We start from the raw sequence: 27,427 nt of genomic DNA on the forward strand, positions 1-27,427 counted from the left end.
TTTATAACAGTCACAAACTTTATTCTTACACACATACACACTTTTAATGCAAAAAGTCCAAATAAATAAAAGTACAAGAGACCTGCTATACAGTAATTCCTTTCACATCAACAAGAATCAGACCCCAAGAATGATCAATATAAAAAAATTAAACAGATTACATGTTTACATCTAGCACTGGAAATAATTTTTGTGGAATGGAAAAAGCAACAGATAGAGAATAGCTATTTACAACAGGAGCAAGAAAAGGAGTGTATAACAAGTGTTGCTTTTCAGTTCAAATGGATTCATGTTTTTTTTCCCCTTGGAGGTGTAAACACCTGGAATCGGATTCGGTTTCTGGATCCAGGCATGACCTGGAGTACATTTACATGCTTTTGCACAGTCTAACACAATTATACAGTTTCTAATAAATATAAATAAATAAAAGGAGATGTAAAGCAAATGTGATTTAACCATCTCAGCTTGCTGTGTAAATACAAACCAGATTCATAGGTTTAAACATGAGCATTCGCTTTTTGGATTAAGTCTGCAGATGAATTGGAGAAAACCCACCTAAAAGTCTGAAGGACTTTGCTTCCTAGGCTACCAAGAAATCACTATATGTTCCAGAATCAGAGTGTGTTACATCTACAGTGCGAGTGGTGTCTAGTCCATTGAATTGGACTCTAAGTGCAGTGGGAAGTGAAAGTGGGGGACTAAAATGACTGTTCTTGTTTTTAGGTTAAGTTCTAAATCACATGCTTTCTATGAATCCAGTTGTCATGCTGTACATATCTTTGAGAGGACACTGGACTTGTTTATACAGCTGAATTTCTTACAATAAGGCAGATAATATATAAAAGACACTTACTTGAATTAAACTGTGTACTGAAATGCTTTGAAAACAATAGTGTTTTGGGGACGCAGACACTGTTTAAAAGTTCACCTTTAATAAATACTGCTACTATTATGACAAAAAACTATGGCCAAATCTAGCATACCTAGTATAACCTAAATCCCAGAATATCATATTTAATCATGCTCACACAGAAACCATTATAGGAAGAAAAAAAACAAACATTTTATTCTCAGATCCTAATGAAAATGTTTGCAGCATGGGCTGTCTCTATTTCTATTGTATTTTGAATCATGAAATGTCATCACTGAACTCCACTGAAATTGATTTTTTTGTGTGGAAAAATCTAAATGGAAGGTCAGTTCTCCTGCGCATTTGGGTATGTAATGAAATAATTATAGTAGCTATTTATTGCACATTTATTTTATACTTTTTTATTTGACACTAACTATCCACTAGACCCATGATGATATCAAGATACAAGAATTCAATATAAAAAAATCTAATGGTTTCAACAAAGCCTTTTAAACCAGTGGTTCTCAAACTTTTTCAGCGTGAGGCCCCCCTTGTGTAGGGTTCATCCCTTTGTGGCCCCCTAGTGTTGTCAAATTTTCAATTTATTTATTTCCCCCCCCATACTAGGCTGCTCTGTATTAACTTTTTCAGATAAGAGGTTATGTCCTCTATCTAAAAACATATCCATTTTAAATAGTCTTAGGTTTATCAACATGTTTCTAACAGTACTGTATACTGTTTGGTTTGTGTCTTATAGCTTCTACACACTACACGATTTTCAAAGATGTCAGGTTGTGGTACTATTTGTATCACACAACTGTCTGTCTTGTCATGGAAGTCATAAGGTTTTCAAATTACACGAGCAAACGGCGACACGGGTAAACACATTGTAAGACATATGATGAATCCCTGATGACTCTGCCACGACTCCAAATTACGGTTCACAACAGAGTACAGGCGAGAAGTGATAGGAGAATTACACCAGATCCTTTATAAAAATAACCTGCAAATGTCGTCTAACAAAAATAAACTTTTTAAAGACTGTCCCAAATATGCACTTGGATTTTAAAATTTCTGTAGTATTGAGTGTTTTCATGGAGAAGGATAATTGCAGTGTTTATCTGAACACTGAGAGAACATAAAGTACCAGGAAACTGAAGAAAGCCTTTTTGCACTAGTCTACATAAAGAATAAAAGTACCTACTTGATGTATGGTCACCTTTAAAAAGAAAATGAAGACATTTTTGATAACTAAATAATAAACAGGTCATTTCATGGCTCTGTGTGGTTGTGGCATGTGTGGGCGGATTGCTCCCAACACAATTCCACAGCCAGAGTGCGTGGAAATCAGGACCAGCTATCACATCTAAAGTTAAAAAAAAAAAACGTTTATAGGATAGTAAGCTGAAGGTTAAACGGCAAAAGAGACACTGATGTAAATCTTGCGAATCCAGTGTGTAATTCCCTTCACACTGTCTATACACTTTTTCCCAGGCTGTGCCCCATTCCTTGCGTGCTCATTGGCTGTAGGTCAATGCTGCAGTTCGATTCAGTCAAAACACATTTCACGTTACGCAATTTGGAATCGCATACAGGTCCAGGTATTTAACATGCTAGGTACCTCGCGGACATCGGCGAAGCATCAGTGCTTCTGTCAGATCTCGTCTTTGATAACTCATACATTGCGTTCAACACTCACAGGAGCGAGCTCTGAATTGCCTACAATCTCGGGCTTTTGTCGGCGATCTTCACAAAACTGTCGGCCTAAAATCGTGTAGTGTAACCTTGGCATTAGCGTGCTGTGTATAATTGATTTCATCTATTAATATTTCTCATTTATATGTATATCGTAATGTAAAGGTTCACAATCGCGACTTACATACAGGTACAATTAATTTAAACAACAAAATGTTCTAGAATTTCTATGCGGGCCCCCAGTTTGAGAACCACTGTTTTAAACATCTCAGCAAAAGCATGAACCTGTTGCACATACCTGTCTCATGTAAACATTAATCAAATACATTTCTGTTGTTGTTAAAGGTATATGGAATAAAGTCATATTATATATGCACAAATGTGTGTGTGTATATAAACATACACACATTCTGTGCCTGCTTCTTACTAATCCTGTGAAACAAAGTTTATCGGAATCCCAATAGGTAAATAATCAGAGATGACTAAAATTCAGTAAGAGGCAAAACACACACAAGACTTAATTCAAATGCCTGACTGATTTGGAGGATGAAGAGAAAATATAAAAACACACATACATCGCAACACATGTACACAGCCCCCTTTCAGAGGTGGAATGAAAAATTTTCTTGCTGGTTTATATGTTAATGATGTTAAGATTCTCTTAAGTAACAGTACCAATAAGTGACAAAAGTTAACACCATTTTAAAAGGTCATGTTTATCCTAAATACCAGTGTGACTAACATGTTGTCAGCAACAACAAACAGAAGGCTGTAGAATGCATTACAAATCAGGGAAAATGACCCCAAACTATATTAGCAAGAAGCATATTCTTCAGAAACTGGGCACAAATGAAATTGAAATCTTAAAGCAATCTATTATTTCTCTTTTACTTGGTCCTTTTTTCACTAAAAGGAGTGTTCACATCCAATTTCAGAACCGGCCCAATCATAATCTGAACAATAAAGGGGTTTAAATGTTTGCTTGTTTATTTTTAATCCGTCTTTTTTAATGCTTGCATAGAAGCCATTTTCTCTCAATTCAACACTTATTTTGCCACAAAGACCGTGTAGATTACATATTTCTCTTCTTGAATGATGAATATGCTATTTGAAGTGATTGTTACTTCAGAGGACAAAAGATTAACTAATTTAGAGAAAAATTAATGCAAATGATCACTTGCAGCTGCTGAGATCAAGATCAAATGATCCCTAACTCACAATTTTCTAAGATGGGGTCACTTCCAAATTATAATAAAAGTGGCTCTCGCAGTGTAAACAAATCTAAAAACACTGATTACTTATATATTTAATTTATTTTAGCTTCTATCATACTGCACAATTAAAAAAAATGCTTTAACTGCTGTGTAGCTGCAGTACTTGCTATTGGTTTTAATGGTAACTGTATAGCCTCACAAGAGTATGATCACAAGCATATGATGGCAGATATCTTTTATGAATCATTAGGCCTATGGATAGCAAATAAAAGTGATCATGGTGATTATTTTAATTAAATGTGTTTTTAAATGATTTGTTTGTAGAACTACTCATGGTTAGTCATATTGGTATTGTTAGTTAAACACTTCCTTTAAGATAATCCACTGAAGTAGTAACATGGGTAGAGAGCTTCACACAATCTATTAAAAATATGAAAGGCAAAAATGGAACACTACATACAAGGAGCAGAATACAGTATATTATTATTATTAACGCCATCAGGACTGTTTTATCCCAGAGTACCAGTAATTCTTTGTAACACGCTCTGGAATAAAAGTAAAACAGAAATGACCTAGGAAAAGTGCAAGGAAACAATGAAACAAACAAAAAAAAAATATCAAGGAGGAGTGCTTTGATTTATAGAGAGAAAAAAAAAAAAAAAAAAAAAAAAAAAAAAAAAAAAGACATGTATGGAATATGATATAGTAATTGACCTTCACATTGACGTCTCTTGATGCTTCATTTTACAGATGCCACATAATCACCAAATAGAAATGAACAGAACCAACATGAAAAATAAACAGTTTAAAACATTTTCCCTGCTCAGATAATGCTACCTTGTTCCGGTCAAATCAACAGTCTTACGATCGCAGATTGGAACGAATTCACAAGTCTTATGACTACATTATTATGAATTCCTGTGCATTTTCCTTGCGGCTAACTGGAGTTGGTTCATCCATTTCAAAGTCTGAGATTCAAAGTGAAGTCATTAGTTCCTGAAATGATTCATGCCAGGTCCTGGCATCGCCTTAGTCTATAATACAAATGTCTTCTAGAAGTCCACTAGAAGGACACTGGTCAAAAATTGCTTTATTGTTACTGATTAGACACCTTTGCCTGTTGACCATCTTAACATTTTTGTTTTGGTTAGCCAATACCTTACAAAAATGTAAATATGTTCTTGAATATGGTCTAAGGGGTTTATCCAAAAGAAATAGGAATGCATATTTGGAGTCATATTATACAGGTTTTGCGGTCATGTTACATCCTAAATCCTTTGAATTATCCCAATTCTTGCTACTGTCTGACCCTTTCTTATTTTACTTGCCACCATACATCCTCTCAATGTCTTCCTGGTAGTGGCTTTTGAGCTCCTTGCGTTTGAGTTTGAAGGCATCAGTAACCAGGCCTGTCTCCGGAGTCCATGGCTCGGCACTCAGACGGATCTTCTTGGGGATCTCAAAACGCTCCAGTTTGGCTGAAGAGAAAAACCAAGAAACAGGAAATAATATATAAAAGAGAGAACTGCAATGTTATGGTTTGGCAGCAATGACAGAAAGCACTGCTTACTTTTTAGTGCCTTCATCTCTTAGACTAATTTATATGAAAATGAATGAGTTACTATGACTAAATTCTAAAATGGTTAAAACATTTTTCAAAATCAATGTTGCCAGTTAACATGCCATGATGACTGGCTATATTAGGAGTTATTCTTTGTTATGGATCCACGGTGAATCATATTATTTGGTTGTTAAATATTGAATTGTGTAATATGACTTTTTGTAGTGAGTTTAAATATTATGCTGTATAATCATGTCCCATAATATAATGATAAAGTGATCTAGATGCAGGTGATCTCACCATTTACAGCAGCTTCAGTAATGACAGACAGCACCTCCTTCTCCATATCATGGTGGTTACAAATTTCCTCCCATGACCCTCTCACTTGCTTCTGCTTGGCAAGAGCCAGCAGCTGCTTCTGATTGGGAACCACAAAGCCAATCACATATGACTCCTCACTGACAGAGAGATGGAAGGAGGGAGAGGGAAAGTAAGTGTGAATGAGAGTGAGGTTGTTGCAACATTGCATTGTCTATGCAGGTCAGGCAGCGCCAAGTCTTCATATTCAAGAAACTTCAATTAGAACAAAGGCAGACTGAAAGCAGTTTATTATAACGTTTAGTTCAAATAAAGCTTTTTCTGTTGAAAACTATATAGTGATGCACAGAAATGGAAATTCCTGGCTGAAACTGAAATTCAGTACACACTGGGCTAAAAAAAAAAAAAACACAACAAATAAATTAAAATATTACACTATATTTTATTACTCATCTTAAAATAACAGCATGTGCACCAATTTTTATTTATATGTATGCAACAAAATAAAAAGGAAAGGAACTACCATTTAAATTATTATAAAAGTGTTGCATCTGACATTTTTATTATTAAATGATTTTTTTTCTTTTCCCTTTTTTTGTACAATGTATATTTTTAACCAAAAATGTTAAATAGCCAAAAGTTTGGCACATCCTAGTATAGTGTGTGCTCACCTGTTAGCATAAGCACATATGTTGTCGATGAGGGGGCAGTTTTTCAGTGCAGCTTCCACTTTTCCCAAAGACACATACTCTCCTGCCTGTAGTTTCACCAGATCCTTTTTACGATCTAGAACCACACACACACACACACACACACACACTTGCATTCTAGTACAAATCATATGGGTCACATTTATATGGATGATACAATCTATAATCCAAAATGATCTATTTGTTTCTACTAGCTATGATTTCATTGGCCTATCAAGTGTGTCTTCTGTTGTATGCATGTGTATGTCCTGCAATCAGTGTACATATCGGTGTGTGTTGCTCACCAATGATCGTAAGACAACCGTCAGGGTGGAACTCTCCAATGTCTCCTGTGCAGAACCAACGCTGGCCATTTCTGTCCACAAAAAAATCTTCCTTGTTCTTTGCCTCGTTCTTATAGTAACCCATAGAAACATTTGGTCCACCAATCACAATTTCCCCTCGAGGAGTGTGCTTGTCAGTACTATAGTATCCGCCTTCAGCAGGAAGGGAAATAAAAAAAAATAAAGAACTTGAGTGTACGAAAGAATTCAAACTTTTGCCTATTAATGAGGCATGGATATATACATGTTTTCACTAATTCACAAATATGAGTAACAGACTCAGGCTAAATGGTAAGATCATATCACTAGGACAGTGGTTTTAAACTGAAGGGGAAAAAAAAAAAAAAAAAGTACTTTTGCAAGTGTTTGTCAAATAAAACCGGCGATAGTGTGAAAATTCCTAATTCCTATTGTCTTGTTCACTGCCATATTGTAAATATGCAGCATGAGGGATATGAATATACACAAGAGGTGTCATTATTCGGTTCATATTCATAGTTGTTTTCAAAATGTGGCATCAACCTGCAATTTCTACTTGAAATGTACATATGGATTAAAAACTCTAGCCTTGAGGTCAACTAAAACTGGACTGAGCAAACAAAATCAACTGATGAGCCACGCATCACTCTTTGCTAAGTGTTTTCGGTGCTTCTTAAAAACAAGTTCCTCCTTATGTAAAGCTGCATGTGCCAAATCTTTAAGCAAGGCATCATCCCAAATCAAAATCCAGATGTGCCTTTTATATGATTTCATTGTTCTCTTACTGTTAATTTTTGTGATATGACAGACAATAAGTGAGATGAGAGCACCTCATAACCAGTTTAATCGCAATTACACTTTTCTACCTATAAGGTTTCCTGCATACTCATGTTCAGGAGTGTGTGTAAATATACTGTATGCACATCCTACTGCATAAGAAGAAATTGATAATGCTCTGTGCATAGAAATGTGCGTATGCACTTTTTAAGCACAAAACTATGTGTATGCACGTCTGATAAACGAGACACCTGGCCTGGTTATGAGCAGCAGGAATCTCTGGCACCAGCCATATCCTTTGGTTAAGTAATCTGCTCTCAAACCAGGAGAAATTTATTTTAAAAATTCTGATTCAGGTGTATTAAAAAAGGGAGAAAGATATCCACTAAACACTCAGCTTCATGTATGATCAGCACTCACCTTCTACCCAGTCCTTAAGCATGATCTCAGAACACACCAGAGGCGCTCCAACACGGCTTGTACTGTAGTCATATACTACACATACACACACCCACACACAAATTAAATATACATCTAGCCAAAATAGGCCTCGTTATCACTGGTACAAGTGATAATGTGTAATGCACTATGTACATTATAGTACCAGTACAAGGTATATTATACCTCCAATATCCATTTTGTAATGTATACAGATTACACGTACAATTACATACATGTACACACAAACAAGCCTAATGACATATTACTGGGGTAACAGCTGCTACACAGAATATTGATAAACTTATTTTGATGCATTTTTGCCAATTCCTGCTGCTACTACCCTTGCTCCCAGCCTCATGTTTGTGTATGTCTTACACTCGCTAATGGTCCCAGCTCCACAGGTCTCTGTAAGGCCGTAGCCCTGTCCCACTGGGCAGCAGAAACAGATGTTCATAAAGCGCTGAGTAGCTGCAGAGAGAGGAGCTCCTCCTGACAGCAACACACGCGTATTCCCACCCAGCAATGAACGCACTTTGCTGAAAACCAGACTGCACATGTAACATGCACACAGAGACACACAAGTATTAGACAGCCAGAAACATACAGCTTGTTCACAATATTAAATTAATACAAAACTAATTATAGGCACCAATTGAGTGGGTGTGTCTGCAAGAGTGCTATACCGGTCACATAGTGGAGTGCTATATCCTTTACTGATCTGCTCAAACTTGTAGTTGTAGGCCAGCACAAAGAGTGTCCTTTGCACTCTGCTCATCTCATCCACTTTTGTCATCACATTCTTATAGATACGGTCCATGATCTCCTGTACAGTGAGAAAATTTCAATAAAAAAAAAAAAAAAAAAGTCACATATAACAGAGGACAGAAAAGTGAAAGACAAGAGTTTATGAGAGTGGTTCTTGTGCGTTTTATTACCGGAACAGCTGCCATTAGCGTTGGTTTCAGGACAGTGGCATCTCCTTTACTGCCCTTTTTAATTTTGGTTGACTGTGAAGAGAAAATAAACACTAACACAAGTAAACAGAACAGAAAGTGCTTAAAGCAACAACAGTTCCTAGGTGTCTTGAATATTCACATATTCAGTATGAAGGTAGATTGTTTTGGGACTGCATGTTTCTGCACACACACACTCTCCCCTTTATTTTAAAGTTCTTAGACATGCTGTACACAATCAGCCATCTCTATTTCTTACCCAGAACAACCCCCAGGATCCTAACCAGTCTGGCTTCAAGACAGCACACTCCACAGCAACAACCTTTGTGTCAGTTATTGAGAACTTCATGCCGCTAGATCGGTCAAACTATCATCTGTCAACCTTCTTAACCCCTCAGCAGCCTTCAATTCAACTGAATTAAAATGTATTTGTATGGCACTTTTAACAATAGACATTCTCACATAGCAGCTTTACAGAAATCTGGACAGAGATTTATATTCAGATCTGTAATGAATAAGCCAGACATATTCTGTAATGAATAACCCAGGCAAGAAACAACTTCCAATCAGATAACATACAGAAAAAAACTTTACAGTAACCAAACTCAAAAAGGGAATCTATGCTCTTTTGGGTGACACCAGACAGTGGTATTATAATTCATTACTCTTCCACAATCATAGTGTTAAAATGATGTTCAATGTGAGCATAATAATGTTTATAATTAAAACAGCAGCAGTTCTACAGTATCCAATTGAGTTTATCCAGTGAAGGAAAGGTGAGACTTGGGCATGAATTGCTTTTGGAAACTGCAATCTTTAGGGTGTAAATGTGGGACTATTCAGAGTAGTTAATTTTTAAAATGGAACCACAAGACACAAGCCTTAGAATTTGTGGCCCAACATAGTGGTGGTTTTCATCCTAAATGAAGGCAAGGTCCGATCAGGTGATGTGGAGTGGAATCATTTGGCTCCGTGAAAACTTTCCACTGGTGTCCCACAATGCTCAGAGTCTGTTCCTGTTATATTGTCTCTTTATCCACTCTCTCAGTGAGGTCAAATCCTCAGATGGTTTTTCATACTTCTGCTATGCTGATGGCACTCAACCCATCCTCTCCTTTCCTCCCACAAACACTCATGTTTCAGCTTTCATCTCACCATGTCTGGCAGACATCTCAGTATTTTTCTGGACATGCATTCCTTTCATGTATCCCTGTCAGATATCTGGATCTTGTGATGTCCGTAAAGAATTCTCAGATCACCCCATATGAGGACAACACATTCAACTTTGGTGTAGTACTAGACAGTTCATTAATATGCTCCCATTAACTGGCTTCCTGTAGCTGCCTGCATCAGATTTAAAACACTGATGTTTGCCTACAAAGCCAAAAAAGGCCAGCCCCCACCAACCTGAAGGCACTTATTAAATCCATCAATACCCATACTGCATCATGTCCCCTTTGAGACACAAGCAAAGCTTGTCTTGACCCACCAGCTATTAAGACAAGAAAGACCAATGACATGTTTCTCTGTCCTAGCACCCAGGAATGAACTTCCCCTGGGTATCTGAACAGCTCAGTCACTGGCTGTCTTCAAACAAAGACCAAAGATGCACCTCTATTTCAAACATGCAAGAGAGCATTACATTCAGGAAAAAAAATAACTTGACCTTGTTTTTCTTGCTGTGATAACACGTGGCACTAACTCCTATCTAACATAGTATTAGCTGATGGCATTCCTAGACCGAGACCTATTTTACTAGCACGAGGATATATTTTTTTATTGAGACTATAAAGCACTTCTGTAGTGGTGCTCTATAAGGACATCAGCTAAATGCTGCATGTGTAATGTAAATGTTTGGGCATGTTGAGATGACTGTGTTTGAGATGTAGTGCGTTTACCTGATCGGAAAGGGTCTGCGGTGAGGAGTATCCAATGCGACACCCATGAGAAACACACACCAGCTCAGCACTGAGCTCCAACACATGCGCCAGCGGCAAGTAGCCAATAAAGGTGTCATTCTCACTGTTCGGGTTTTTAAAAAAAAAACAACAAAAAAAAAAACACAAGAAGACAGACATAATTAACACTACCTGAACTGAAGTCTAAGGTGCACAATAGACAACTAAGAAGGCAAAGTGCTCCAAAGGATGGAGAGGGAATTAGAAAGTCAAGAGTACACAAACTGAAATAGCACATGTGCTAGGAAGCTCAGTGAGGAAAAAAAACAACGCTATTAATATATGCCAAATTTGGATATTTATAGTCAAAATCTTTATCCACAGAGAAGTTATATTTAGCTATAATATAGTACACAAATGTATAAATGCACCATATTAATGGACTAATGTGTGACAGGGTTAAAATTTAAATGTGTTCTATAAATGGGAACAAGAGAAATAGACAGTTCTCTTACTTCAGGTTCGGGATACGTTCAGCCATGCCAGCTACCCCGGCAATGATGTTTCTGTGAGAGATCATGACTCCTTTGGGGATGCCTGTGGAACCGCTAGTGTACATGATCACAGCGATATCTTTGGGAAGGGGCTGCCTCCGCTGCACCATCACTGAAAAGAAGAAAATGGAAGAAGAGAAAGACAGAAATAAAGAGAGAAATAACAAGGCAATCACGAGAATGAGATAATAATCCCCTAGTGCTTAATCTAAGACCAACATTTAAAATATTTGAAATTCCTTTCCCCCTCAACTGACCACCATAATGAAGTGGAACAACTTTCTAAAGAAAACGCACTAAAGAAAAGTAAAAGTAATCGAGTAGTTTAGGAGATTTAAAAGCCTTACTGCTCTCAGATTTTGCTCCCAGTTCCTGCACAGAGGACATGTTGTGGACCAGAATGCCTCCGGGCAGGCCAAGCCAGCTGGTGGACTTATGGTCAACAATGATAATGTGCTGCAGCCTAGGAACCTCCAGCAAAATGTCCTGAGGTTATGGATAATGCAAATGAGCAGGGGTTTTAAAAAAAATAAAATAAATAAAATACATCCACAATTTAATCACAAAAATGACTGTAAAACAGTTTTACAGTATTCATTTTATTATTTTTCCATTTTCTCTTGAAATTTACTTCAGTTATAGTTTTTAGAGCAGCTTTGTAAGTACCCATTAGTTTTCTTACTGTTTTTACATAGTTTATTTAAGCTATATTTTAGTTTAGTTTGGGGACAAAGTTTTATTTGTCCTTTTTCTAGCTGGATGTTACAGAAGTAAAAGTGGTTTTGGGGGATATTTAAGTACAGCAAATATTGTTAACTAACTCAATGCATCTGTAACTGATTTTTTTTTTTTTTTTTAAACAGTTATGCAAACAATGGACCTCAAAAGCATGAAAGCTAGCTTATAAATCAGCTCCATTTGCCACGGCATCTTTTTTTAATACTGTGCAACACTTTAGAGCTAGCACTAATTCGGCTGCAAAAATGTCCTGTGCATGTCCAAGTTTTGTCCGTGCTTGGATTTCTTGCTTCGAGCACTTTCCAAAGAGTGATAAGTGACCGATCTGGTAAGCCTGAACCTATAATGAGCTGCCTTAGTCTACTGTGCCGTATGCCATAACCCAGCTTGTTCCCGAATAGATCAGAGAGCATTCCTCCTCCAGCCCTAACTGATGCAGTTATCACATGTCAGTGCCTCATCATGCATCTGTAAAGCATCCTGTTTCTGGCATAAACAGGAGAAATTCAACCATCCATTTAATGTACATAGCAAGCTTTCTTTTCACCTTTTGCAGTGACTGGCATATAATATTTGCTTTAAACTTGAACTCATGTCTCTTAGAGTTGCCCCACTGATCTGAACAAGAAAGCATCAGTGAGAAAAGTGAAGATTTGTTTCTCTCCATAATTTGGCCTTCTCGGGTACTGTGACTCCACTGGTTATGCTGCTAAATATTTTTTTTTATTATTATTATTCTCATTTACATGAAAAAAAAAGTAATTCTACTTTTTTTTTTTGGCCGTAGTAATTTTGTGCTTTTCGCTCTGAGAGCTTTGCCTTTTATTGAGTGTTGTGGGTGTCATTAAATGCAAATCAGCTGCTCTGTGCAAGTGCCGGTTAACTTGCAGGTTATTGCTTTTTATCAACATACACATGTGAATACGAAGAAAATCATTTCTCTCAAAACCTTTGCAAATCTGGGAGAAATATACTATACTATAAACTAAAGTATACTAAAAGACTGATAAATCGGGCTCCTTGCATTAAATTTATTTTGTGACTGTTCGCATTAGTTTAATAACAGGTCCATAAAATTAGAAAATATAAACAAATTAATACCATGCTATTGCACAATGTGTTATTATTAGAAACCAGGGATGGGATTTATTTGTAAGAATGTTAAATTTAGAATAATCCTGTGCTGCACTGGCCCAGTTTCCTCCCTATAACGGGGGGGGACGGACACATTAAAATGATCAGGCTTAATCACAAATTTCACCATTTTAAGACAAACTCATAGACACTAGTAAAATGACTGTGTAGGTAAGAGGTGCATAATGTATTAATATATTATTATTTGAATGAAATATAAGGCATTAAGTGGTTGCATGCAATCAGCATATTTAGATTTCAAGTCCATGTGGGGATTTATTAAAACTGTTACTTTAAAAAAATAACCTGGGTAAAAATATCATTTTATATTAAATTCAATAGATTTAGTTAAATGAGAAATAACAGTTCTTGGTAATGGTGGTGTTTTGTGTATTAGAGAATACCCATTTTCATAGGCCTGCACATACCTTTATGCTTGTGTTTGAAATCGTATGGACTAGTTTTCCCAAATGAACCTAATAGTGTGATTATAGTTCAGAATGAATGAGAATAAAATAGTCATGGCCAAAAGCTCGTTCACAGAAGCCCAAAGCCCTATATCTGTTTCATATACTATCATACGTAGATCATGGCTGTAACTTTAACTTCTCTGGCACAAGAAAGTCTTCAGATCAGAGGGATTTGCAGTTTCTCAGTAACATGAGAACAGTATTTGTTTTGTCTTGTTAACTTCAACACATAAATGTAAATGGATAAAAAGTATATGCTGTTCTTTAATAAATAAAAAAAACAGCATTGGCAAATTGCTGTGAAGAGAGGTATAAAATGCTTCTGGACATGCAGGAATAGAAATTATTCAACTTCGTAGTGGTGTCACATCACCCCATTGAGGATTATTTTCTTAGAACAGTGCACACCATCATATTTTATTGTGAATTCTAACATTGCTGTTAACAAAGTTGTCAGATGAAGACAGAGTACTGACCTTGAGGCGACTCTGCAGCAGATCTTTACTGGTGATGATGTGTGTGACCTCTGTTTCATTGAGACCATGGGCTATTGCTGCCCCTCCCAGAGTAGAGTACAGCGTCACCACTGTTTGGGGGGGGTTGAGAAAGTGACGCACACACAAAGGGACAAATAAGCAGGAAGGACAGAAAAAAAGAATCAGCAGAGGAAATCAACACACAAGGAAATATTGGCATATTATACTATCTGTTAGACTAAAATAAATCTTACCTTTAGTTCAACTGTCATTAAGTACATGGTTTTTAACATTCAAACAAAAATGACTTTACAGTATTTACAATATGCATGTGTATATATTGTATTACATTATGTGCAGACAAATATATATTCACCTCTTCTGAGGAGATATTTGAATATGGATATCCTAAGAGTGTAACTTTTCAGCTGAGAATAGCAATGGAATGGCACATTGGAAGACAATACAGACAACGTTATTGACTCGACATTCTCCCATTTTTTCTGCTTACTCAACAAGAGCACAGAATTGAGACGCTGTATTGATTTGAGAAAAAATTAATCCATAAACCTAAGTATGCTTAATAAATGCCCGCACATGAGCTAGAGAGAGTGTGAGCTGCTTATTCAGCGCACTCACATGGGAAGTTGTACATGAAACAGGCCTGTGCTGCTATGATCCATTCGGCACGAGTCTCACAGAAGATAGCAATGTTACAGTGAGGTTTCTGACCCAGGGCAGCCAGGCCACTCCCAAACCTCTGGGCCAACAGAAAGGTTTCCTCATATGACAGCCAGTTATAATTACCCAGTATCACCTACAGAGAGAAAAGGAAAAAGAAAATGACTTCACTATTATTTTTACATAAGCTTGTGTGATATACAACCCCAATTCCAAAAAAGTTGGGACGCAGTGTAAAATATCAATAAAAACAGAATGCAATTATTTGCAAATCTCATAAACCCATATGTTATTCACAGTAGATCACAGAAATGTACCATTTTAAGGAAAAAAATTAAGTAATTTTGAATTTGATGGCCACAACACATCTCGAAAAAGTTGGGACTGGGGCAACAAAAGGCTGGATTTTCCTATTTTAAAATATAACAATAAATGACTCCATCATCCAGAACTGTTCTGCCATTTCAGGTTTAGGGAAAATACAGGGGGGGATAATAATGTTACCAGCTATGCAGTTGGGAACTGTGGCAATCATGAAAATTCAGCTGGATGGTGAATTAAGTGATTCTGCAGAAATATGCAGTACATAGTGGGGAAAAAAAATAAATCAATATCACATTTTGTTTTGCTATATCCTCCCAAACAAACAGAGTAGTAATCATTTTAACATTTTATTATTATCATCAAATTCATACACGATAATTTACAACACAGTTGGTATGAACACTTCCATCCACTTCAGCCTATATTTTTTTTTCTGAGTGAGTAAACAATTTAATCTAATTGTTAAAATGCTGGATTTCTGATTGGAAGGTTGCGAGTTGAAATCACAGCACCGCCAAGCTGCCATTGCTGGGCCCTTGAGCAAGGCCCTTAACCCTCAACTGCTCAGTTGTATAAATGAGAAATGTAACTCGCTCTGGATAAGGGTGTCTGCCAAATTCCATAAATGTAAATATAAATTAATATTATGTTTAGGCATCATATTGTTCCTTCAGGGAGCTCAGGCTTAGCAGACAGCTACTAAAAGGGTTAAGTTAATCAATTTCATTGATGCTGAAAACAGATTTAACTTTGGCTGGTGCTTGTCAGCAACAAAACAGAAACAGGAGACCTTTTCTGTCCAGGTTGAATGGACTATCTGTCAGAATTCTGTAGTGATAAATCCTTGCCATTCAGTTTTCCCCATTGTCCATTAGTTGTGAAAGACCTAAGGCGATAAGGGAAGTGTAAGTAGAACTGAAAGCATTACTTATAATGGCTATCACAATTACATTCCATAATGCTTACAGAGTCATCAGGAGATTACCGGCTCTGCTTTAAGGTGCCAATCAGAAATTTGTATTTTCCTTAGCCATTATATAAAATGGCTTGCTATTGCAGTACAATGTTTTACATTGTTATGCACTTACCAGCAAGGCAGATCATCCAGATCATCTGGTTCTCACATTATATTGAACTATGAACACTACTTAAAAGCTCTGAGCTACTGAAAGAGAAAGTCACATGAGCAAAGAACAAAAAAACAAAAACAAAAACAAAAATACCATGGCTGGTGCTGCTTGGTAATTTAGCTAGACCTTTCCAACACTGTAAACAAGAGGGAGAGTTTTCCAAAACAGACACTCTTCAAGCAACAATAATGACCATATGTAGGCAGGACAGCAATATAAATAGACTTACTAATAATTCAAAGACTTCTTAAATATAAGGGTAAAAATAGGGCTGCTCAATTAAGGCAAAAATCATAATCACGATTATTTTGGTCAATATTGAGATCACAATTATTAAACACGAATACTCATTGATTATTGAACTTATCTATATTTTTATATATATATATATATATATATATATATATATATATATATATATATATATATATATATATATATATATATATATATATATACACACACATACACACACACTTAAATAATGTAAAAATAAAAATTAATTAGATCACTATGCTTTGATGCACAAAAGCTTGTTTTCTTGTTCTCACAGTTTTTTTTTGTTGTTTTTTTTTAAATACATGTACTTTCCTTATTTATTCAATGGATAGCTGCTTAGATTATTTTTTATGCTTCTGCATGAAATTTCTGCGTTTTCCACATCTCCTTTTATTATATTGATGTCTCTCTTGTAAACTAGCGGAGCAGGTCAAGTGATGCATTTTAGTGAATCGCATCGCCAGAAATGAACTTTAAACTTCCTTAGCCAATGAAATTCTGTCTCCTGGTTTAGATCAGCCTTTAGTTTCTCACCATTAGTGAGCTCTAGAAAGGAAATGACTGTATTTAGACCAGCTGTCATGATACTAGAGGAAATGAGCCCAAATGATACCAAACCAATAATTCTTTTTGTTCCACATCGGACTCCTTGAAACCAAATTGTTCCCAAAAGACTGAAATGGTTTTATCTTTCTTGTCAACCAAAGGCTCTCTTTCAGTCATCTTGGCTTGAGCTGAACTAAAAATGCCACAGCTTGGCAGGGAGTGAGTTTGGTATTTGTGAAAGAGAGGCGAAAGCGCACCGCTGTAATGAAAAATGGCGCACAGTTTTTGTTGGGAAACTTTCTATTCTCTATTCCCTCAGATGTGTATAAGTATGTTTAGGTTATAGTTTAATTTCTGTGTCATGAACTTTTCTAGACCTGTCTGTTGTGTACATGCCAGTTAAAATGTCACCATAGGAACTTCCTGTGTTAGGCGAACCATACCATCAGACCATATATGTTCTTTGAACTGCTCTGGTTGCCAGTGTGTTCATTTAGACTCCCGTATACGCTCCGTGATAAACCACATGCGCTAGTTTTTCTTTTGAGTAAATGAAACAAAGGCTGAAAAGATTAATGGAGGGAAGAGGGATTGGATTTGCTAAATCCCTACAGTTTTTAAAAAGACAAAACGAGAACATTGCGAAAAGGAATGTGGTTCAGTAATCATTTTGTCTCGATTATTTTGTTTTCATAATCATCTGTGGCCATAATCGAAATAAAAAATTCTACTAATTGCACAGCCCTAGGTCAAAGGATTTCCTGCTTGCACTGAACAGCTTAACTGCAATGCCAACTGCAAACACCAGAGAAAAGTAAGGACCCCAAGCAGCTTCCACAAGGCATCTTAAAGTTCAAGAGCAACACAGTTTCCTGTTTTGACAGGATTCACAACCTTTCTCAGGAGTCCAATAAACAAAACTGCACACCTGAAGACAGCCCAAACTTCAGAAAAGCTGTCACCCCAAACTTTATCTTCTAATGCGCACACAAAATGGTGTGTGTGTGCATGCTCATCTTGTCTCACCTTCTTGAAGACCTTGCCATTGGGCTGAACTTCATCTTCCTCGCTGAGCACCTCTCGGGTACCGAGACAGTCTCTCTGAGAAAAGTGTTTAACTGCATAATCAAACACTTTATCCAGAGTTCCCAATCCATCATGGAGCTCTGAAACAAGCTGTTTCTGGCTGTTGATGGCCCGGTAAGGCCCTGCTGGATTCCCGGTAACCTGACACCAGACATGGCAAGAACAGAAAGTAACAAAGTAAATTTGATAGAAGCAAAATTAAACATTACAGTGTGCAATACTTAAATTCACTACATATAAGTGGTGAAAATATTTTAGTAACAATAATTTAACACAAGCATACATAAGGCACTTTCACACCTATTAATCAGTGTTCAAAACTGATACTTTGTCCATTTGCTATTTGGTTTGGTTCACTTTCACAGTAAACATAATTAAACAAACCATAAAACAAACATTGACTGGGGGATGTGTAGGGCTGTAAACATACTCAAAAAACAAAGAAATCTTTGCCAAGTCTAATTAGAAATCTCAGAATTCACATGAGCACAGGGAACACAGAGCCAAAGCTGAATAAAATACTAGATAATTATATAAATAAGTAGTTTACCAATATTTTGTGTTTCATCCAGCGTTCTGCTTTTGTTTGTTGGTTCAAATATTCAGAACACATGGCATTTATGCAACAGTACAGCTCTGTCCCTTGGCTCAGTTTGCACATAGTGGTTCACTTTAGCTTGCATCTACAAAAAATGCTGCCGCAACCCAAAATACTTGGCATATTTGGTTCACATCCTGCAGTTAGTTCAGTGCAGGGGTGAATCTATGGCTGCAACAACTAATCGATAACATAATAATCGATAATTAAAATAATCGACAATGACTTTAATTACGGATTAGTTGGGTCTGTGACATCACTGAATAACCCCCGTCAGTGACGTCACTTCACAATGGTGAAAAATGCATTTCTAAGATTAAACGCCATCTGAAAAAACAGCTGAGGTCACAGAGTGAGCTTCTGTGGGAAAAGTGCATGATCCCGGCTGTCCAAAACCTGAGAATGTTTTATATTAAGTGCTTCAAACAAATTAAGCACTTCAAACAAACTTGTAAGTGTATTAAAGTGGCTTGTGTCAGATGCTGCGACAGATTGGTGTGCTGTTTAATGTGCTTTAATGTGTACCTTTATACTCTTATCTGTAAACGTGAGAAATTCATGCCAGTATTTCTATTTTACATAATGGCTCATCTTGACAGCGAGTGAGTCCACATTAAACTTCACTGAGCGCAAGTCCACACATGCGTGTCAAACAGCAGGCAATAGAAAGGAAGCGCAATAACTCTGACTAAAATATTAATTTCGATCAAATATGTTGTTCTATGCTATATTTAGCTATACTTAGAAACAAAAGTAATTGTGTTTATGAGAGCAGTAACTGTGATGGGGTTATAACATTGTATATAAATGTAAGAAGTGTCATATTTACGGAATAAAGTAAATGAATGAATGTGTGTTACTGCAGAACATTCAGCCTTTTGCAAGTTAGCACTTAGTTTGTGCTTTTTTTTTTTTTTAAGCATTTTTAATATAGTGATTTGCCTTCTGCTTTAAAGCTTGTGGTCAGTTAGCTGTTTTTTTGTTTTCAAAATATAATGTTAATATTTTTTAAAAAATAAATCCTTTGCACAATGTATAGCATAGCCCACATAGATACATTTAATACCTTTTTCCATAGCCTTCAATTTGCACAATGCTTGAAGGACAATGTTTTTTTCCCCCGAAATACAGAAAATAAAAATTGGCCTTTTAATCCAACTAATAGATTAACTGAAGAAATAATTGACAGATTAATCAATTATCAAAATAATCGTTAGTTGCAGCCCTAGTTGAATCACTTTTTCACTGCAATCATACCATGCTAGATTTCGGTTGGAGCCAAAAGGAGATCAAGAAGATCTCAGACCAGTTATTTTGGTCGGCACACGAAGTACAATTGCTGTGTTCAGGAATAACCAAATCAATTGCACAAATGGCAGAAAACACACCAGGGTAATTCAAATAGGCTAAAGCACTCTCAGCATAGGCAGGAACAGCTGAACTTACTGAGCGCGCTTTGATGCGTTTGGCACGGGCCTGGTTGGCCCCTGCTCCGGACAGGAAGTACCAGGGTATGAAGGTGATGAAAGAGTAGACCCAAACCATAGAGCGAAAGATGTGCAGGAAAAGAGGAGGCACATCTTCCTTCAGCTTCATCCTGATGGAGGAGTGAGGGTGACAAACAAGGAAGAGTGGCGAGAGCAGGACAGACTCTCAGTCTGAGGGTGTGGATCTGTTTTTGTGTACTATCACTTCTCTTGTCCTTTACTCCTTTATCCCTTGCTTTTTTCCTTTGGAGATGAAGCACTCTCCTCTTGGGTTATTCAAGCTATGATATGCCCCCTCTTCTCTGATGAATGCATCTGCAGATTCCACTGTGTGAGTTATTTCTTAGATGATATGGTGAATCTTCTTGTAAACATGGACCAGCTATAATGAAAGAATAAGTTCAGTAAAGTTATTTCATAAGGCTTTAAGTCTCTTTAACAAGATCAATTAAGGTAATTAAAAATAAACAGAGAAAGAAATGTGCGAGCCGTAAACCTTGAAACCCAAACAAAAGCAAAAATATCACAAGGGCCTAAACACTGGTGTGTTATTTCTGCAAATAAAACATATATAAAGTCTGCAGTCAGATGCAGTGTTGCATTGGTGATCGTAGGAGGCAAAAGACTATAATACAACAAAATGTTAAAAAAAAAGAAATTGTCCGTAACCCTAAATACACTAACTAAGCAGTGTGTATGTATGAGGCATCAAAGACACATCATGCAGAAAAAAATCTAAGTCCAAATCTGAAAACTCTCTAAATAGCAGCAAATAAATAACCCCAAAGTTCAGATTTTGTCTTGGAAAGTTTGTCTAACAGACAAATAATTAAATAAATGTCCTTAAAAGGACAACTTAACACCTATAGGTGAGAAACGTTACATAATGATGAGAACTTCACAGTTGGCTGGAAATACACCCTCAACACCATAGCGGTGATTGTGAAACAGTGAATAATGATAAGAATAATCTACTTGGTTTACAACAACAAGGATGACCTTGAGTTCTTAAGGATGCCATAGAATGACCAGGCCTAAACTAAATATACTATTTCTATACTGACATTGTGGCCAGCAGCAAGCTAGAAATACATGACCACTGAAATGTCATTATATATATATATAAAAAGAGACTGAACCTGTGTACCAACTCACTTCATTTCAATACTATATGAAGCACTTCTGCAGGCTGATTTCTCTATGCTGGAAGACACCAGCATGTTAATGAGAGCCCTTTGATGACCTTCAGAGTGCTTTTAAAATCTGAAGACAGAGGATGCTGCATCATCAATCCTCACTGCACTACACCTGCTTTCTCTCTAACCAAATTCCCTGTTCAGCAATTTCACTGGTAACAAGCAATGTTGACACTGATCACCAAAAGGCAGTGTTTAATGGAAAGCAATATGATGCTGTTTCAAGTGTCGCAAGCTCGTCAACTAGAGGCTGTGGTTATGGAGGTGGTTATACAAAACCACAGAGAAGAGAAAGGTCTATGTTGTTGCAAGACTTCAGGACATTCAGAACCCAGAGTCAGTCTGTATTTAAAGTGGGGCAGACTACCAAGAAAATAAATAGCTGTGGTTATTAATGCCGTATACAGAGACAAATACAGTCAGGTCTATAAGTATTTGGACGTGACATTTTTCGTTATTTTGCCTCTGTATACCACAATAGATTTGAAATGAAGCAATCGAGATGTGACTGAAGTGTAGACTTTCAGCTTTAATTAATTGTTTAAGAATTGCATCCATTTTTTTAGAGAGTGCCTCCATTTTCACATGATCAAAAGTAATTGGACAATTGACTAATAAGCAGTTCCCTCATTATTTCATGACAAATTAAGGAGATAAAATGTCTGAAGTTGATTCCAACCATTGAATTTGCATTTAGTAGTTGTTTATGAAATCTCGCAATATGTGGTCCAAAGACGAGTCGATGCAAGTGAAGCATGCAATCATTAGACTAAAAATAAAACAAGCAAAAAAAAAAAAAAAACAAAACAAAAAAAAAAAAAACAAAACAAAAAAAACCCCAAACAAACAAAAAAACACCACCACAGACCTGACTAATAGATTGCAGAAAATCTAGGAGTGGCCAAATCAACAATTTGATACATTCTTAAAAAGAAGGACTGTACCGCTGAGCTCAACATCAAAAGGCCTGGAAGACCATGGAAAACAACTAAAGTGGATGAATGCAGAATTATTTCCTTGTTGAAGAAAAACCCCTTCACAACATCTAGCCAAGTCAAGAACACTCTGGAGGAGGCAGGAGTACCATTGTCCAAGTCTAAAATCAAGAAACGCCTTCATGAATGTAAATACAGATGGTTTACCTCAAGATGCAAATCACTGGCAACACTCCAGTACAGGAAGGCCAGATTAGACTCTGCTTTTTTTTTTTTTTAATTAAAAAAAAAAAAAAAAAAAAATTGACCAATTCTGATACCAGATAACTTCTACCAGAATGATTGGATGAGAAGAGTATGTAAAAGGAAAGGAAGGGCTCGTGTTCCAAAGCATACAACATCTGTCAAACACGTGGAGGAAGTGCTATGGCATGGACATGTATGGCTACCAAATGGAACTGGGTCACTGGTGTTTACCGATGATGCGACTGCTGACAGAAGTAGCAGGATGAATTCGGAAGTGTATAAAGCTATACTTTGTGCTCAGATTCAGTCAAATGCTGCAAAACTGTTAGAACGGCACTTCACAGAACAGATGGATGATAACCCAAAACGTACCATGAAAGCAACCCAAGCGCTTCTTAAGGCAAAGAAATTAAATGTCCTTAAACGTCTGATGACCTCAACCTAACTGTGCATGATTTTCACTAACTGTAGACAAAACTGGAGGCAGAAACACTCAAACAAGCAAAAACTGAAGGCAGCTGCAGTAAAAGCCTGGTAAAGCATCTCATGGGAGGAAATCAGTATTTGGTGAAGTCCATGTATTCCAGATTTCAGGTGGTCATTGACTGCAAAGGATTTGCATACAAGTATTAAAAATACTACTAATATATATGATCATGTTAGTTTGTCCAATTACTTTTGAACCTTTGAAAATGGAGGGACTTTGCAAAAAAAAAATGGCTGTAATTCCTAAACGCTTAATACAACATTTGTTAAACCCCTTGAATTAAATCACAAAAACTGTACCACTGTCCAAACACTTGGCCCTGACTGATTAGTGTCCAACTTCTACTACATTAGAGAATACTAAGTATTAGCAGTAGGTTTCACTTCTGTCACTCACATCTCTCGCTCATATATATTATATATACACACACATCTCATCCGGATAGATAGATAGATAGATATATATATATTTATTTCTCTCTCTCTTATATATATATATATATATATATATATATCTATCTCACACACACACCCCTCTCAGAAATATTCACAGCGTTTCACTTTTCCCACATTTTGTTATTTTACAGCCTTATTCCAAAATGGATTAAATTAATTTTCCTCAAAATTCTACAAACAATACCCCATAATGACAACATGAAAGAAATTTGTTTGGGATCTTTGCAAATTTATTAAAAATAAAAAACAACAACAACAAAAAAGCACATTTACATAAGTATTCACAGCCTTTGCCAAATACTTTGTTGAAGCACCTTTGGCACCAATTACAGCCTCAAGTCTTTTTGAGAATGATGCTACAAGATTGGCACACCTATTTTGGGCAGTTTCTCCCATTCTTCTTTGCAGGACCTCTCAAGCTCCTTCAGGTTGGATGGGGAGCGTCGGTGCACAGACATTTTCAGATCTCTCCAGAGATGTTCAATCAGGTTCAAGTCTGGGCTCTGACTGGGCCACTCAAGGACATTCACAGAGTTGTCCTGTAGCCCCTCCTTTGTTATCTTGGCTGTGTGCTTAGGATCATTGTCCTGTTGGAAGATGAACCTTCACCCCAGTCTGAGGTCCAGAGCACTCTGGAGCAGGTTTTCATCAAGGATGTCTCTGTACATTACTGCATTCATCTTTTCCTCGATCCTAAATAGTCTCCCAGTTCCTGCCACTGAAAAACATCCCCACAGCATGATGCTGCTGCCACCACCATGCTTCACTGTAGGAATGGTATTGGCCAGGTGATGAGTGGTGCCTGCTTTCCTCCAGACATGACACTTGCCATTCAGGCCAAAGAGTTCAATCTTTGGTCTGAGAGTCCTTCAGGTGCCTTCTGGCAAACTCCAGGCGGGCTGTCATGTGCCTTTTACTGAGGAGTGGCTTCCGTCTGGCCACTCTACCATTCAGGCCTGATTGGTGGAGTGCTGTACACATGGTTGTTCTTCTGGAAGGTTCTCCTCTCTCCACAGAGACATGCTGGAGCTCTGTCAGAGTGACCATTGGGTTTTTGGTCACCTCCCTGACTAACGCCTTTATCCCCCGATCGCTCAGTTTGGCCGGGCAGCCAGCTCTCGGAAGGGTCCTGCTGGTTCCAAACTTCTTCCATTTACAGATGATGGAGGCCACTGTGCTCATTGGGACCTTCAATGCTGCAGAAATGTTCCTGTACCTTTCCCCAGATCTGTGCCTCGATACAATCTGTCTCGGAGGTCTACAGACGATCCCTTGGACTTCATGGCTTGGTTTGTGCTCTGACATGCATTGTTAACTGTGGGACCTTATATAGACAGATGTGTGCCTTTCCAAATCATGTCCAATCAACTGAATTTACCACAGGTGGACTCCAATCAAGTTGCAGAAACATCTCAAGGATGATCAGTGGAAACAGGATGCACCTGAGGTCAATTTTGAGTGTCATGGCAAAGGCTGTGAATACTTATGTACATGTGCTTTTTTTGTTTTTCATTTATAATATATTTGCAAAGATTTCAAACAAACATCTTTCATTTTGTCTTTATGTGGTATTGTTTGTAGAATTTTGAGGAAAATAATGAATTTAATCCATTTTGGAATAAGGCTGTAACATAACAAAATGTGGGAAAAGTGGAGCGCTGTGAATACTTTCCAGATGCACTGTATATATAAAAATTTTATCACCATACTTTGTGTGGGTCACTCAAATTTTTTTCAAACCAATCTTGGCAAACTATGTCTTTATGCAGCTCCCTTTGTGCACAGGTGTACTGTCATGCTGGAACAGGTTTGGGTTCCTTAGTTCCAGTGAATGGAAATCTTAAAGCTAGAACATACAACCACATTCTAGACAACTGTGTGCTGCCAAATCTGTGGCAACAGTCTGGGGAAGGCTCAGACAAGCTGTTGATGGGTAAGTGTCCACATACTTTTGTCCATATAGTGTACCAGTCACAACTAGTTTGTTCTAAATTCCCTTTTTGGCCATGTTTACAAGTAATAAAAGCGAGTAGCATCGCTGCCTCACAGCTCGAGGGCCCAGAATAAAGTGGTTACTGAAAATGAATGAATGAGTACAAGTGAGTTATTGATCCTTAACTATTTCCTTCATGGTCAACTGCCTGACTCCTTACTATTACTGATCATTTTGTGTTCTTGACAAAAGTTGTAGTATTACGTAAATACATAAATATTTGGGTTGACTCCATTGTGTAAATACTCAAGTAGTTTGTGTTGTCATGGCCAAGAAATAAGTTATAATCTACTGTATTGTATTCCAAGTGTCTTCAGAAAATCTCCCTTCTTCGTGCAAGACGTTTTGATATGCAAATGATTCTAATAATTCGACGAATATGTAAATTAGTCTATATCGTTACCTGCCGAATTCTAGACTACAAAAACGAGACTAAAACGAGACTACAGCGGCTCCTGAACTTTCTGAAAATATTTAGCAACACTAATTACGGAGCTGTCAGTGTTGCTTTCATATTCGTTAACCTGAATATACTTTACACACTAAAGGCATGGGTGGGCGGGAAAGCATTCAGTGCAATACATATTAATGCATATTAATAAATATCGAACTCATTTGGAGACAACAGTTCTGTTGGGAATCAAGCCATGATTGGAATATGAATGCTTTATGACAACCGTGTGTTAAGTTCATACATCGACGAAGCTGAACTACCTGCTAGCATTACAGCTACCGAGACGGACAGAAACCGCGGGGCAGTGAAACCTAGTTAGCTACTGAAATCTTACAGAAAACGTAGTTGATGCAAACTAGTAAGGTAACCTGTTAGAAAAATTTCAGAGCCTTTATAAACCAGCATGTGGCTGAATCATGGCGATAGTAAGCAGCAGTAACAGCTAGGTAGCTAATGTAAATAGCCAACATTACTGCACAAGTAGAATGGTGAGCGTTGAGTGGTAAGGAAACTGACATTGTGGCGCGTGTATGATGCTTCAAGTTGTCGTTAACCCACTGATATGCAGTATGTTTTTACCCTGCTAATTAATGATCCGTTCCCATTAAAATAAAGACTGTAAGTCCCATGAACTGGAGCTCAGAAACTCTGATCTGGATTTCATAAATTAATGGGGGATCTGGCTGCATCAGACTAGTTTTAACGGCCAGCTAGTAATGAAATGGCTGAAATAATCAGTCATACCAAACATTCCAGCTGGCGGTGGATGAAAAGTCATGAAATTAATCTGTGATCGCAATCGGCATTCATGCATGCAGCTGAATGAACAGATCCAAAAACATAAAAATCCCGCTGCGATGCAACACCATCGCTAATGCCCATCTGCTGAAAAACAATGGAAAATCTCACCTTATTCCTCAGATAACGTTGTCCCCGTGTATTCCAAAAGAATCATAATCAAAAATAACAAACCGGTTACGCAAAACAGAGTAACCAGTAGCTGTATATGGAACTTAATAAACACAGCAGCTATCGTTCGGTTTTCAGTTTCTGTCGCCGGTGCGGCCTTGATTGTCAGCCCGGAAGTCCCTCCAGCGTTGTCAACACGACGGGGCCATTTTCTGGAATCTGATTGGCTCTCTCGAGGTGGCGCGCGATGAACGCTGCTATGACGACAATGGGGTTACCTCCGTTCAATTTGGGGTCGTTTAAAGCCACACAAGTATGCAAGATTTCTGTCACAAGTCCATGATTTCTAATGAGCATTTTCCTGTAACAAGTAAATGACACGTTAATAGCATTTTGTTTCGTTATTACTCATTTTAGTTGTATACTGTTAAGCATTAACAGGAAAGCACGGAAATCGTATTTTAGCCAGTTCACTAACTAACTCCATATGTAAAGTCTTTTATCGAGCCTAGTATATTGCATATTTT

At 37.3% G+C, this 27,427-nt stretch overlaps 1 protein-coding gene across 1 annotated transcript; it reads right to left on the minus strand.

Annotated features, from left to right (window-relative positions):
• Positions 1–27,080, minus strand: acsl3b (acyl-CoA synthetase long chain family member 3b). Its single transcript, XM_017496187.3, has 16 exons — positions 26,901–27,080; positions 20,185–20,607; positions 18,081–18,281; positions 14,734–14,911; positions 14,095–14,204; positions 11,624–11,762; positions 11,238–11,388; positions 10,723–10,846; positions 8,807–8,878; positions 8,555–8,694; positions 8,247–8,419; positions 7,851–7,925; positions 6,636–6,827; positions 6,313–6,427; positions 5,624–5,781; positions 1–5,240 (listed from the first exon to the last, which is right to left on the minus strand). The coding sequence occupies exons 2-16, from the start codon at positions 20,332–20,334 to the stop codon at positions 5,083–5,085; spliced, it is 2,136 nt and encodes a 711-aa protein (XP_017351676.1). The 5' UTR covers positions 20,335–20,607; positions 26,901–27,080; the 3' UTR covers positions 1–5,082.
• Positions 27,081–27,427: the final 347 nt, after the last annotated feature.

The sequence above is a fragment of the Ictalurus punctatus genome, chromosome 20, assembly GCF_001660625.3.
Source record: "Ictalurus punctatus breed USDA103 chromosome 20, Coco_2.0, whole genome shotgun sequence".
Classification (NCBI taxonomy): Eukaryota; Metazoa; Chordata; class Actinopteri; order Siluriformes; family Ictaluridae; genus Ictalurus; species Ictalurus punctatus.

Bases quoted from the DNA above. Each gene is read 5' to 3' on its own strand.
- acsl3b (XM_017496187.3), bottom strand. From the start codon at position 20,334: ATGAAGCTGAAGGAAGATGTGCCTCCTCTTTTCCTGCACATCTTTCGC. The intron at 14,205-14,733 runs GTGAGTGCGCTG...CCCCCCAAACAG, and splicing joins TTTCATGTACAACTTCCCAT to TGGTGACGCTGTACTCTACT. The intron at 8,879-10,722 runs GTAAACGCACTA...TTCTCTTCACAG, and splicing joins CGCAGACCCTTTCCGATCAG to TCAACCAAAATTAAAAAGGG.